This window comes from Polypterus senegalus, chromosome 15 (genome assembly GCF_016835505.1).
Source record: "Polypterus senegalus isolate Bchr_013 chromosome 15, ASM1683550v1, whole genome shotgun sequence".
Lineage (NCBI taxonomy): Eukaryota > Metazoa > Chordata > Cladistia > Polypteriformes > Polypteridae > Polypterus > Polypterus senegalus.
Window position 1 is genome coordinate 124,696,564 of NC_053168.1, and position 15,159 is coordinate 124,711,722.

At 40.3% G+C, this 15,159-nt stretch overlaps 1 protein-coding gene across 1 annotated transcript in view; it reads right to left on the minus strand.

The window, feature by feature from the left end:
- Positions 1-511: 511 nt before the first annotated feature.
- Positions 512-15,159, minus strand: part of gdf6a (growth differentiation factor 6a) — a 32,905-nt gene continuing 18,257 nt past the window's right edge. The window contains exon 2 of the mRNA XM_039737327.1: positions 512-3,074. Within this exon, the coding sequence (XP_039593261.1) occupies positions 2,191-3,074 (884 nt within the window). The 3' untranslated portion in view covers positions 512-2,190. The remainder of the gene's footprint in view (positions 3,075-15,159) is intronic.

A 15,159-nucleotide genomic window follows, 5' to 3' on the forward strand; every position in this document is an offset into this window, starting at 1 on the left:
GATCGTGATTCATTGTATTCCGCTCTAACAGTTCACCTTCCTATATGTAATAGCGTACATGTTCATACTGTAAAACTCTGTAAATCTGCCCAAGCTGCATGCTGTCCATGTCGCTCTGCTACAGTTTACCTGATTCTACATCCTCCACCTTTCCTCCAAGTTTGGTATCATCTGCAGAAGTCATCACCTTATTGATGATATTCTTGCACACTGATCCCAGCACCCCATTAACCACCTTGATCGCTTTCTGTACACTGTCTAGACGTCCATCCAGGTTTAGGTCCTGCTTTGCACCACACTCTATTTGGCCAGGTCATGGCTCCCTGCATCTGTGTGACAGAATGAATCTATGAATGAGACTTTGCTCGGGGATGAAGCCTGCAAGTCACGTCAGTGATCAGAGCAGGTTTCGGTTTTATTCCAATGCTCACCCATTGATTGATTTGCCTTTGTTCCAACAAAGTGGTTATAATTTAAACAATATATTTTATTTGAATTAGTCAACAGGTGAATCATTTTGTGTGTTTTATTAATACAGAAATAATGTGAAAAATATATGCTGTAGAATAACATTGCCATCTACATGACTGTACCTCAAAGTTCTATAGAAACTAAACAGGGATATGAGGTAGACAATGAAAACATGTTTCACCCTCAGTACATAAATGAATGCATATCATCAACAATTTAAAATATCTTACTGAAGTATGAAATATAGGATTGACGTTAAACCCTGTACAACTCAAATAAAGTTTTAAAATAGAAATACCATTCTGAGTGCATATAAAGATCTATACATTACAAAGAAAGACATGCAGTTGCTCGTCTCTCCATTTTCTTGCAAGTCTGTTTAAATATACAAATATTTACAGCTTAAATTATTAACAACAGTGCATTTAAGGCTAATGTGCATTTTAAAGTATCTGCCCAGAGGCTCTTTATCATTTTTTTTATTTTTTATACTTTACAGGTCCTTTTTCATCTTTGTTGCTTTCTTCTTCTCCATAACTTTCATTATTGCCGAGGGTTGGCCGCTATACACAAGTGCACTTCTCGCTTTGGGCAGATTGTGGGACGTGAACACTTTGACTTCTTCAGTTCTTGGACTGGGTAAAATCCGCAGATCGGGTGAATATATTATTTTAAAAATAAAGAAAATGATGGGAAAATGGGAGCATGGGAGATGGTTAAAATAATGTCATGCCGATTCTTATAAAGCTCGACATACATTCGTGACTGTGATAGACTTAAAGGCTTTTGATTTAAATTTAAAAAAAATTTAACACAAAAAAGCTATTATTATTATTATTAATTATTATTATTATTCTTATTATTATTATTATTATATCAAATAGGCTTGGCCTGTTATTTTCCAAAAACGTCACAGTGGAGAGCTTATTCTCCCGCTCCTGTTCTCCTCTCAGTCTGGAGCTCCTTTTCATGTTTGCTAAATTAACTTCATCTTGGAAAAGCAGTTAAGATCAGCAGATACGTTTATTGGGTGGGGGGGTGAGGGGTTTGCCTCCCACTCATCCAAGTCCATTACTCTACGCATGCCAGCCCATGAAAAGGATTGTGGACTATTAGCTTCCACCTCGGCCAATGCCACACACTTAATTTTTCAATAGTCTGCAGTCTGAACAGGTTCCTCTCATTGCATCCTGTGTGCCGTCTCGAAAAATCAGCGGAGAATGGAGCAACCTAATCCTCTTCTATCCAGACAGATCTGTTTCAGGCCACCATTGCATTGAAGCACAAAAAAAAAAAAAAAGTTAGAAAAGTCCATATCTTTAAAAAAAATAAAAATAAAAATAACATGAAGGTGTAAGGCTTCTGGTCATTTGATCTCAATGGGAGCTGAACTCCCACTTGTTTCTCCGTCCGATTTTTTGGTTACTTTCCAATTCACCCCATAGTCAAAAGCTCAGCCTGAGCTTACGCTTATCACAAATAAATATCGACTTTTTTTTTTTACTTTCTGTTAATCGGCGAGTTAAATTAATAATATTAAAGACGTTCCCTTTTGGCTCTTTCGCTGGCGCCCGTGGTGTCACTATTCAGAAGGTTGTAAGCTTAGGACTGAACGCCGTCCCATTGCTGGTGTTGACCGACCCCCACTTTTATTTTTTTTCGCTTTGCTTTCCTCCATTGTACATTCTTTCTTTCTTTTTTTTGTGGGGGTGAAAGGTGCTACCTGCAGCCACAGGATTCCACCACCATATCCTCGTACTGCTTGTAAACGACATTATTCCCTGAGTCAATGTAAAGTATACTGATTGGGCTCAGCTTAGTGGGTACACAACAGCTGGGTGGCGTGGAGTTGGGGTCCATGGAGTTCATGAGTGTTTGTATGATTGCGTGGTTTGTGGGCTCCAGGTGGGATCGCAAAGGAAAGTCACACACACCCTCGCAATGATACGCTTCATAATCTAGGGGGGCTATGATCCAGTCATCCCAGCCCAGCTCTTTGAAGTTGACGTGCAAGGGTTTTTTGCTGCACCTCGACTTGCCCTTTTTCCCGTGCCGCTTTCCGTGCCTGCTGTTAAACGCTGTCCGTCTCTTGCGCCTGGTTTTGAACTGAAATCCCATCTCTTCCTCCAGGTTTTGAGAAGCTTTGATTTTGTCGCGCATTTCACTAAAGAGGTTCTCTCGCTTTTTGGACTTGGTGAAGGCCACCAGTATGGCTTTCTCCTGCTGCCGGCGGTCCTTCCTGTTGAAGCCAAGAGTCCTCAAGTCGATTTCCCGGCCTACTTGGTCCGAAGTAGCCCTCAGCTCCAAACATATTTGGCTCTGACTTTTGGATTTATGCTGCTTCTGAACTATCGACCACACGTCTAGCACATTCCATGCGGACGAGAGGATATCTTGTGGATCCAGAGCTTTTGAATCCAGCAGCTGTTCAGAATGACAGGGGAGTAAGTGAATGCTGTACAGGCCTGTTGCACTTGCCGGGATATCTCCAGGTGTTTTCCGGAATATCCTCAGTTCGGCTCCCACTAACTCTTCTTTGTTTGAGAGAGTCGAGATGTCAAAGAGATACCTTTGTCTTCGCAGCACAGTCTGTGAGATGTCATCTGAAAAACAAAGAAGTTGCCAATCAGAAGCTTATAATGACGCATATGAAAATCAAGAATAGTCCATTCGGTAAACAGTGCATTGGATTTGTCTGGGTGTTCCATCAGGCTACTCCCGACATGAAGCATTTAGTTAAGAGGAAACACACATGAAAATATTTCATCACACATACCTTATTACCATCAGAGAAGGGTGGACACTCATTTTGGGGTTATAGATACACAGGTTGGCTGGTCCACCACTGACTCAGCTATGAAATGGCCAGTAGTGGGGAGGCAGCTTAATGGTCTCCAGGACTCTGAGCAAATAGGACTTGTATTACGTGATATCATCTACTCTTGCATTTTGCTCTGTACTTGTACTATTGTATTGTATTGAGGATTACTTGTGTTCTGTTCTGTGTATTGTATTGTATTGTATTTACCCCTTTATTTTGACACCAACTGCATGCCTAACCTACCTGGAAAGGGGTCTCACTTCCAAAAGCCTTTCCTGAGATTTCATCCATTTTTATCTTCTCTTCTTAGAGAGTCAAAACTGGGGGGCTGTCAAAAGGCAGGGTCTGCTAAATCCCATTGAGGCCCTCTTTGTGTGATTTCAGGCTGTACAAAAATTAATTGTATTTTATTGTAATTGTATGTTTACTGGAATGTTTGAGTACCCGGGAAGCTTAGGTTAATTGCTTGATGATTTGATGATTGATACACTTAAGGTTAACGGACTTGCTCAAGGGCCCTACGCAGTAGGATGCTTCTGGAAGAACTGTTGGTCAGGCCAAAAGGGGGGCACATACCCTGTGGTCTGAATGTGGATGCCAATGCCCCAGTGCAGTGACGGGGACACTGTACTGTAAAAATGGCACCGTTCTTCGGCTAAGATATAAAATCGAGGTCCTTACTCTCTGTGGTCATAAAAGAACCCTGAGCATCCTTTGTAAAGAGTTGGATGGATCCCAGTGTCCAGGCTAAATTGCCCACCATTGGCCTAATCATTCTGGACCCCTAATCGCCATCTGTCTCTAATTGTCTGATTTTCTCTCACCCATTTCCCATCTAGGAGTTAATGTTAGGCAAGCATACTAGTGCAAACATGGCTGCCGTTACTTCATTATATTAGAGTTGGTTGAAGTGGCTCCCCATTCACTATAAAAAAGTGGCTTAAGTAGTGAGAAAAGCACTAAATAAATAAATATAAACAATTATTATTATTATTATGAATGGCCTAAAATTAAGTAATCAATCCATCTACCTGTGTTCTAACATGATCATCTACTTTGGGGTCATGGAGAGCCAGTCGTTATTTAGGAAGCATTGGGTGCAAGATGATAATCGATCCAGAATGTGGCACTAGTCTGTCGCAGGACACACTCATATTCATCCCATCAGGCAGTGTTGCCAAGTTCATGATTTTCCTACCCAATTGGGCTATTTTTGATTGAGTTCCATAGGAAAAAAATGGACTTTTGTGAGTTACAAAACAAAAACAGCGTGCTCTACCTTATAAGTCCAGAGGGTCTCCCACAGTACCTGGCGGTTCATTGTGAATGCGCTCTGGAGTTGGTGAGTCAACTGTGTTTTTGCTGTGCTGGTGTATTTAAATTTCTTTGGAATTTTCACCTTCATGCTCTGTGTTTGACTACATTTCTGGATTATTGTGTTGGGACGTTGTTTGCTTTGGACTGCGTTAGTGGTTTTTGGGCAGTTCCTTTGCTTCTTGTGCTACACGGAGCTTTATTGATATTAAAGAGCAATTTGTGAGAATAAAATTTGATTTTATAAAGATTCAGTGCTTGTCCATATTACTAGTTGGGGTTTGACAGTCATACCCCTCTCTGGTGGGTATTTTTTGGGACTCCAAGATCACGACAACAGTCCATTACAATTAGACTACTTTTGGGCTATTTTTAAGGGTATTTTAGGTAATCATTCCAACAGATATCTGGCAACCCTGCCACCAGGACACATTTAAGCTACCAAATAAAATATCACTCCTGTCTTCAGGATGTGGACATGAGCAGAATGTGCACAGGCAATCCCTCAGGCCAGGAATTTGAACCCATAGGTCCAGGTTTGTGAGGAAGCAGTACTAAACACAGCAGCTAATTTCTAACTTATTGAGATGTTTCCCATGCTGTATTCGTACAAACAGATGCTGCTGTGTTTTATCAGAACACGATGTTTATTTGGATTCGCCCTTTATATCCCTTTATCAACCTCTGGTTATAAAAACTTGGTACAAATTGCCAATTTGTGTGACGTTAATGCTGTAAGCGATTTTGTAATCCACTACTTAACAGATTATAATACCAATAAAATTAACACTGAGAAAGCAACCGCTACCAACGTATGCACTTTACCAGCGTTTCTCAACCTTTAAGTATTTGCGACCCGAGTTTTAATCGCGCCCCCCCTAAGGTTTTTTTGAAAGGAGCCCACTAATACCAATTTGTTCTTTTTTAATTAATGATATATCATAGATGCATATTTTATTATACCTACTTAATTTTTATCGACATTTATCTAACTCTATATTTACTTTTCTAGTATCAGAATGTAGTTTAAGTTCATTTGTTTTGGTTTCAAAAGATGTATTTTTCATATTTTCGATTCTTGTTTTCTTCTTGTTTTTCATCTTCGTGCCCCCCTTTTTGTTACTTTGTGCCCCCTAGGGGGGCCCGCCCCACAGATTGAGAACCACTGCATTTTACAATGTTTTGGGTGCATATGTCCATCGAGAATTTCGACACAGACATACCGTGCTTGCTGGGCACATCTATTCACCACGTGTGAATCCTTAACACCAGTCAGTGTAAATCCAAGGGTTTTGCTGTATTAAGGTACGTTTTTAAAAATATTTTCAAAATTTAGCTTTAGCTTTCCATGCATCTTACAATTAAAGCTGTTAAACACAATACATTTTTGTGAACTGCAGCAAGATAAAATCTTATTTACTGACTCAAACACCACACTCTATTTACATGGCGAGTCTTTATTTCTTTCAGATTAACATTGCCGCGCCATCGATTTGAATGCAGTGTTTAATTTTTGATGAAGCCTTTATTTGCGCAAATGTGTTTATGTGCTCGGTGATATTAAGGTCTAGGTTCTGAAATGATGTCATTACTAATGTATCTGCCATTAATAAAAAGTGAAACCCTTTAAAATAAGCTTCCATTACAAGAAATAAAAGTTTGGCGAGCTTTGACAAATACTATAAAATGTCTGATATCCTCTTCTTTTACCGTGCCAGCACATTTGGAACCCAAACACACACACACAGCGCCCCCTTGATGTCCATAGCCGGCAATCTGTAATAATAGACTAAGATGACCGGGTGTGTTTTTCCCCTTTACTTTCATTAATGGCAACCCTCAGGTGATGGTGCAGATAGTAGTATAAGACATTGATGACTATGGGGGGGGGTCCCCTCAGTGTCCAGAGTACACACCCCTTCAGTTACATAATCGGCACCCCTCTGTGTAAATACCGCACACTTTACACAGCACCCACCCATTAACCTTACTAATTTCTTTTGTTGGTGCGGGTGCAAGAGATGCCACTCTGGGTTGCTGCCCATGCCATGTCATACCTAAATCCTCCACTATCCCCATGGACATCATTACAGCTTTTAGTTTAAGGACAGATATGAATATAATTTCTTAATGAATTTTAGAAAGTGAATATAACTATTTGTCAGCATCAGTAAAGTCAACTTTACTTCCTAAAAAATCAAGTAAACATGGCAGTGTTAAGGAAAAGCAAACATGCTGTCACACACAATCACCTCATATGATTATGACATATTCAGTGGCACAAATGCACACTTAGGGACACCTCCATAGATCCTATAAAGTAAGTAATCCCACCCCAAGACAGGAGAGAGCAAGGTTTGAAACCATCTCTTCTTTGTCATCCACAGCTTCAAAAGCCCTGAAGATACCTGACCTCACATCCGTGGTAGTTCCTGTGTCCATACTAGTGCTGGCGCTCAATATACAGGTCTCACTCTAAGACAGGGGCATCAAACTCCAGGCCTGGAGGGCCACAGTGGCTGCAGGTTTTCATTCTAACACTTTCCCTAATCAGCGAGCAGTTTTCGCTTCTAATTAACTCCTTTTATCTTCATTCTAAAAGCCCTGTTTTTAAGGATTCAGTCCTCTGAATTGATCCATTTCTTCATTAAATAGTAGCCAAACAGAAATGAGATGTGAAACAAGCCAACAGACGACCAGCTAAATTGGGTCTTCAGACTCCAATCAATTTCAATCCAACGTTTCTTAATGAGAAGCCAATTCTCGCTGTTAATTAAGTCCTTCATTTTGTTCCATTGCTTGTTGCTGCTCTCATTCTGCCACAGCAGACATTTCCAATATTGTTGATCTTCTGTTTTTCCTAAGAACACCATCAAAATGTTTTGGTGACCTGAGAGATCAACCTTCACTTTTCTTTATTTTTAGATATTGTGTGATGGGCACAGGTGAGCCAGTCATGTTTTGTGTCTCATTATTGTTTGGCTGCTAATTAAGGAAAAAGAAACAACTATGGGGCCTGAGTCAAGTTAATTCAAATTAAGGCAAAAGAAGTTAATTAGCAGCAAAAACTGGTCACTAATGAAGAAGATGGTTAGAATGAAAACCTGCAGCCACTGTGGCCCTCCAGGACTGGAGTTTGACATCCCTGCTCTAAGATATACGGGGCTCATTCTGAGATGTTCCAGAAATAAACGGGGTTTACCTGGTGGTACCCCAACCCTTGAATCCTGGTGTGTGCAGTTACTCACAATGCTTACAAATTTCAGTTTTAAAAGAAAACTCCACTCATATACAGTACATGGGTTCAATGACAAAAGCGCGATAGACATATGTGCCCCGACAAAACCGTGACGGACAAATGAGCGCCGGCAAACCTGCTAACTGGTTTTCGATAAATGCGCGCTGACAAAATCGAGAGTGGGACGCGTACATGCGCATTATGTACACATTATGTGCTAGGATATAACTGTTATACAGTGGTGTGAAAAACTATTTGCCCCCTTCCTGATTTCTTATTCTTTTGCATGTTTGTCACACAAAATGTTTCTGATCATCAAACACATTTAACCATTAGTCAAATATAACACAAGTAAACACAAAATGCAGTTTTTAAATGATAGTTTTATTATTTAGGGAGAAAAAAAATCCAAACCTACATGGCCCTGTGTGAAAAAGTAATTGCCCCCTTGTTAAAAAATAACCTAACTGTGGTGTATCACACCTGAGTTCAATTTCCGTAGCCACCCCCAGGCCTGATTACTGCCACACCTGTTTCAATCAAGACATCACTTCAATAGGAGCTGCCTGACACAGAGAAGTAGACCAAAAGCATCTCAAAAGCTAGACATCATGCCAAGATCCAAAGAAATTCAGGAACAAATGAGAACAGAAGTAATTGAGATCTATCAGTCTGGTAAAGGTTATAAAGCCATTTCTAAAGCTTTGGGACTCCAGCGAACCACAGTGAGAGCCATTATCCACAAATGGCAAAAACATGGAACAGTGGTGAACCTTCCCAGGAGTGGCCAGCCGACCAAAATTACCCCAAGAGCGCAGAGACGACTCATCCGAGAGGTCACAAAAGACCCTTCAGGACCTGGAAGGCTTGCTGTGATAGATGGAACCATGAATTCTACTGTCTACCAAAAAATCCTGAAGGAGAATGTCCGGCCATCTGTTCGTCATCTCAAGCTGAAGCGATCTTGGGTGCTGCAACAGGACAATGACCCAAAACACACCAACAAATCCACCTCTGAATGGCTGAAGAAAAACAAAATGAAGACTTTGGAGTGGCCTAGTCAAAGTCCTGACCTGAATCCAATTGAGATGCTATGGCATGACCTTAAAAAGGCGGTTCATGCTAGAAAACCCTCAAATAAAGCTGAATTACAACAATTCTGCAAAGATGAGTGGGCCAAAATTCCTCCAGAGCGCTGTGAAAGACTCATTGCAAGTTATCATAACGCTTGATTGCAGTTATTGCTGCTAAGGGTGGCCCAACCAGTTATTAGGTTCAGGGGGCAATTACTTTTTCACACAGGGCCATGTAGGTTTGGATTTTTTTTTCTCCCTAAATAATAAAAACCATCATTTAAAAACTGCATTTTGTGTTTACTTGTGTTATATTTGACTAATGGTTAAATGTGTTTGATGATCAGAAACATTTTGTGTGACAAACATGCAAAAGAATAAGAAATCAGGAAGGGGGCAAATAGTTTTTCACACCACTGTAACTGCTGATGGCATGCCGTGAACAAATAACTCAGTCGAGGGTTGGCATAACGCGTCGTATACAAAGCGGAATTACCAGCAGTCAGGCAGCCAGCAAGTCTAAATACGCTCATCTATCAAGACGTCTTCCTGCAATTCTTCCTGCAGGGCGTAATCTTAAGGACTATCTGCGTGCCGTGCTGATGGCATGCCGCGTCTCATAATATTGACTTCTAAGCTAGTAATTCATATTTAATGAAACTTTTGCGATTTTGTCTGTGCGATTTTGACACAGCGTTTTAATCGGCGCTATTTTGCCGGCTCATATGTCTATCGCGCAAATGTCGGGTCACACAGTACATGTTACTTCCTGCCACGAGTTCAGTAGGAATTACATTTTTCCAAATAAAAGTACATTTTTCCAAGTGAAACATTATTCTATAAAGTATGTTTTTAACAGGTAGAACTTAATGGGATGTTTTGTATTTGTCAAGGAAGCAGTGTTAAAAAATGTATCATGTAACATTATTTTTATTTTATGATGATACCTGTTTGTGGCTGCATGGCTCCAATGCAACATTCCCCCGTAAGTCTCTCTTTCTCTGTGCACCTTACGGGGTCATAACACTTACACCATGTGGTTTGTAGTGATGGCCAAGACAAAGTTTTAATTTCATGTATTTATGCAGAATGGAGATAACCAATCTTCTGATAGAATTGGAGCCTTTGATGACCAACACAATGCAACAGCAAACAATATGAAAAAGTCCAAGAAAAACTCTCACAGTCTTCATATTGCATATTCAAGGTGTCAGGTCATCCAGTTGTATTCTCACAATGTGCAAAACACGTGTACTTTTTTGCTAAATTATGAGGGTAAATCAAAAGGTAAAGGCAATTTGAAAATGACACGGTAACCGCAATTGGATAGAAGTGGGCACAATACAACACATTTGCAGTAGCTTATGGGTAGTTCAAACACGCACAGTGCAGAACTCTGCCATTAGTCTAGTTGAGGCTAAGTTCAAATGAACATGGACGCCCTGCTATCAATTGCACCATTGTTGAACGACACACCATACTGAGATTTCTTTGGACAGAGGGAGTGAAACCTGCTAACATTCACCAAAGGATGTCGGCTTGTGCAGATCAGTAAGCTGTTTGGGTAGCCATCTTGCACAAACTTTACGATACTCCAAAATATCGAGCACTGTGACACACTCAGATCCATAGCCTACTGTATATCCAAATATGCATCAACAGCGGACAATGTAATCCGTTGGTCTTCTCTGATGAAGCCATCCGCCATGTCGATGTGAGTGTGATGTTGATGGTCGACCAGACAGAGCTTCGTCGGTTACAAATCGTATTATGTGATATCATCTACTGTTAAATTCTGCTCCGTACTTGTAATATTTCTATTGCACTATTATATTGTATCGAGGATTACTTGTGTTCTGTTCTGTGTATTGTATTGTATTGACCCCCTTCTTTTTGACACCCACTGCACGCCCAACCTACCTGGAAAGGGGTCTGTTTTTGAACTGCCTTTCCCAAGGGTTCTTCCATTTTTTTCCCTAAAAGGGTATTTTTTGGGAGATCTTCCTTGTCTTCTTAGAGAGTCAAGGCTGGGGTGCTGTCCAAGGGCAGGGCCTGTTAAAGCCCATTGCGGCATTTTGTGATTTTCGGCTTTACAAAAATAAATTGTACTAGCCAACGCCCGCTGTAGAATACAGCGGTGTAAGAATAGGAATGGAAAATGGTGAGAAAGGAATTCAGAAATCAAGAAGAAAGAAATAGTTCTTGAAATACGCAGTTGTGAATAGGTGTTTTGGTGGAGACGACAGGTAATGAGTCGAAAGATCTAATCTCAGAAAGAGCTTGAATTTCAGCTTCACCACCATAAACTCCAGATGTTGCCATGTATTGAAAGTACTCCTGACTTGTTGTGATAACTCGACTTGCGTTGGAAAAAACAACAGGAAGAACGTCTCCAAATCTGTCCCAACGTGATGCAACGAAATCTACTGCCCTATGTCATAGTGAGAGTGCATCGCCTTCGTCAACCATTTGTGTCAAGAAATAACCCACTGATAGGAACAAGCAGTTGCTGGATCCCGGAATACAGAAGACGTTGTACAAAAACCCGCCGACAAAGAAGATATTGTCGTTCATTTTATAACAAAGACTTAGGAAACAACTGTCGCAGTATAATGAAAATAGCAAGGAGCGAAACCAATGCCAATGGTTGTGAGAGTAACTTCCTGTAGCAGGATACGAAAAAGACTCCCAGGCACACACATGGCCGAAGTGAAAGGTCACACAGTCAGGCTAGATATTGGGCGGTGACGTGACACCAATGGGGTCATAAGAGAGGAGCAGGGAATGCGGTAATCTGAAGGAGGAATAGGAATCAAGAAAAGCAGTGTGGGGCTGCTGATTAACTGTACATACTGCATCTCTGTTGTTAGTCATTAGCACTAAAACATAAGTAACATGATAATTATATTTGAATACTAACCCTCACCTATTCTGTTTCTTTCTCGGTACCCAAATGTGGCAATTGGTGCCACGGCCCACCTGCCAAGTTGTTTGCCTGCCTATGGTAAAGTCATCCCTGATGGAGGATCACAGGAATCATGGGAAAGAGGGGTCCTTTCATCGGAGCAACGTTTCAGCCGTGGCATGGCCAAATGGGGAGGCAGCTAGATGGATGAGGTCTCCAGGACTCTAAAAATATCCAAACCTAATTATGTCATATCATCTACTGTTAGACCGTACTTCTAAAATTTTTATTATTATACTGTCTTAAGGAATTGTTCTGTTCTGTATATTGTATTGTATTGACCCCCTACTTTTTGACACCCACTGCACGCCCAACCTACCTGGAAAGGGGTCTCTTTTTGAACTGCCTTTCCCAAGGTTTCTCCCATTTTCCCTACAAGGTTTTTATTGGGAGTTTTTCCTTGTCTTCTCAGAGAGTCAAGGCTGGGGGGCTGTCAAAAGGCAGGGCCTGTTAAAGCCCATTGCGGCACTTCCTGTGTGATTTTGGGCTATACAAAAATAAACTGTATTGTATTATTGTATTGTGTATGGGAGGCCACGGGCAGCATGGGGAAGGGTTTGGAAGAGCAAGAATAGGAATCAAGAAATGCTATGTGGGCTGCATGTGGGGGGGACTGGGTTTGAAGAGGAAGCTGGACGAACCAGAAGAGAAATATTTATATAAGAGATTGTATTGTATTGTACTTGTTCTTCCCACTTTAAGCTTTTCTACTCCTTCATCAACTTTTCGTCGAGTCCTGCTGCTTTCACTCCCATACAGAGCTAACATCCATCAGTGAAGTTTGGTACATTTCACTCATTCTGGTCAAAGACATCCATTCTCAGACCTGTAACTCAGGTAATGTAATTCAGGGCACAAGGCAGGAAACACCCCTTGACAGTGCGTTAGTCCACTGCAGTGCCCACTCATCCTTAGATTCGGCTAATCTGAAATCACCGCTTAACCAACCGGGCCCATCTTTGAGAATGTGACATGAAAATGGTCGCACGCAGGAAAAAAACCCACGCATACAAGTGGAGAACGTGCACATTCCACAAGGACAATGACCAGTTATGGAAATTTAATATAAAGTGTAACCCTACACAGGCTGTGCTTCCCAACGAGTGGCGAACACGAATGAAGGAGTTCAAATTACTGTATCTTTGCTAAAATATTCATTTTGTGAATGCACTTATTCCAAAAGAGGGTCGTAGAAAGGTAGACTCCATCCCAGAAACAAAGGAAAGAAGAGCAAGGTGCCAGTCTATTGCAGGAAATAGGCATGAACTGTATGTAAGTGAACTGAGCCATTTTATGACCTATTAATTAAATGCACTCATCTCCAGAATTAAACTGAGGCACTGGAAGAAAACACAAATCAACACACAGAGAAAATGAAAGCTAGAAACAGCCAACCTAGGCCAAGATTTAAATTGAGTTAACTGAATGGAAGCACCATCCATTTAACAGATACCCTTATATAAAAATATTACTTATAAAGACAGGTGTAAATAAAAGGCTAAGCGTAACTATTCAGCTTAACTGCATTCCATGATATATTACAGCAATCTAACTCAATGAATATTCTTACAATACAGACAGTGAGGGTCTCTCAGTCTACCTGTCCTGACTTGTTAGGGACAGCCCGGTGCTGTCAGAATGGCTTTCAAGACCCCTGGGACCCCGAATTGGCTTAGGCGGGCCTCAGAATGTAGACTTGTTATAGAAGGCGACACATAATAACGGCACACCTTATGTATTTTCACTTGCTTCTGAGAACTGCAGAAGTCTTTTCATCTTAAGATTGTTGAAGGGGGCTAAGAGAAAGAAGTAAGGATTAGTCAGTCTCAACTAGATATCTGTGAACCGTTCGAGTGAATCTGTCACTCCAGTTTTACACAATGCCTTTCATCATCTGATATAGCGCCTTCCACGTCTATCCTCTAATATTATCAATAGATGTGCACTGCCTTTCATTATCTGTCTATCTAAAACAGTACTTTTAACCTCTAAATGTCTAATACTGGACCTTTCAATAGAACTCAAAACTTCTGTCCTCCTTAACTGAAAACTTCAGAATATATTTGTCATTATCTATCTATCTAATACAGCGCCTTAAAACACTAAATTTATAATATTGTGCCTTTCAAATCTATCTGTACTTATTATGTATAGTGACTTTCATATCTACCTACCTACCTACCTACCTACCTACCTGTCTGATGCAGTACATTAAACCTCTAAATTTCTAATATTGTGTCTTTCACATCTAATATTGTGTCTATGTTTAATTTCTATTTTATATACTATCTTTCATTACGTCTGTTTATCTAAAACAGTACCTTTAATTTCAATATTTCTAATATAAGACCTTACAGTAGAAGTCAGATGTCTTCCTTACTTGAAAACCTCAGAATACATTTGTCATAATCTACCTAATACAGTAAATTAAATCTCTAAATTTCTAATATAGTGCCTATCACATCTATATATCTATTATATAGTGCCTTTCCTATCTATCTATCTATCTAATCTATTATATAGTGCCTTTCCTATCTATTATATAGTGCCTTTCCTATCTATCTATCCTATCACATCTATATATCTATTATATAGTGCCTTTCCTATCTATCTATCTATCTATCTATCTATCTATCTATCTATCTATCTATCTATCTATCCATCTATCTAATACAGAAGATTAAACCTCTAAATGTCTAATATAGCATCCTTCATGTCTGTCTCAAACCCACACAACAGACAAGGGGAGAACGTGCACATTCCACAAGGACAATGACCAGTTATGGGATTTAATAAAGTGTAACCCTAAACAGGCTGTGCTACCCAATGAATCGCCCTAGGGGAGAACATGAATGAAGAAATTTAAATTACTGTATCTTTGCCTAAATATTCATTTTGTGAATGCATTTATTCCAAAATAGAGTCATGGAAAGATCTGTCTATCTATGTATAACTTCTATTTTATATACTTTCTTTCATAATCTATCTAAAACAGTGCCTTTAATCTCAGTATTTCTAATATAAGACCTTACAATAGAACTCAAAACTTCCGTATTCCTTACCTCAAAAAATTCCAGAATACATTTGTCATTATCTATCAATTATCCATCCATCCATTTTCCAACCCGCTGAATCCAAACACAAGGTCATGGGGGTCTGCTGGAGCCAATCCCAGGGCACAAGGCAGGAACCAATCCTGGGCAGGGTCGGCAGTTTAGAATCGCCAATCCACCTAACCTGCATGTCTTTGGATTGTGGGAGGAAACCCACGCAGACA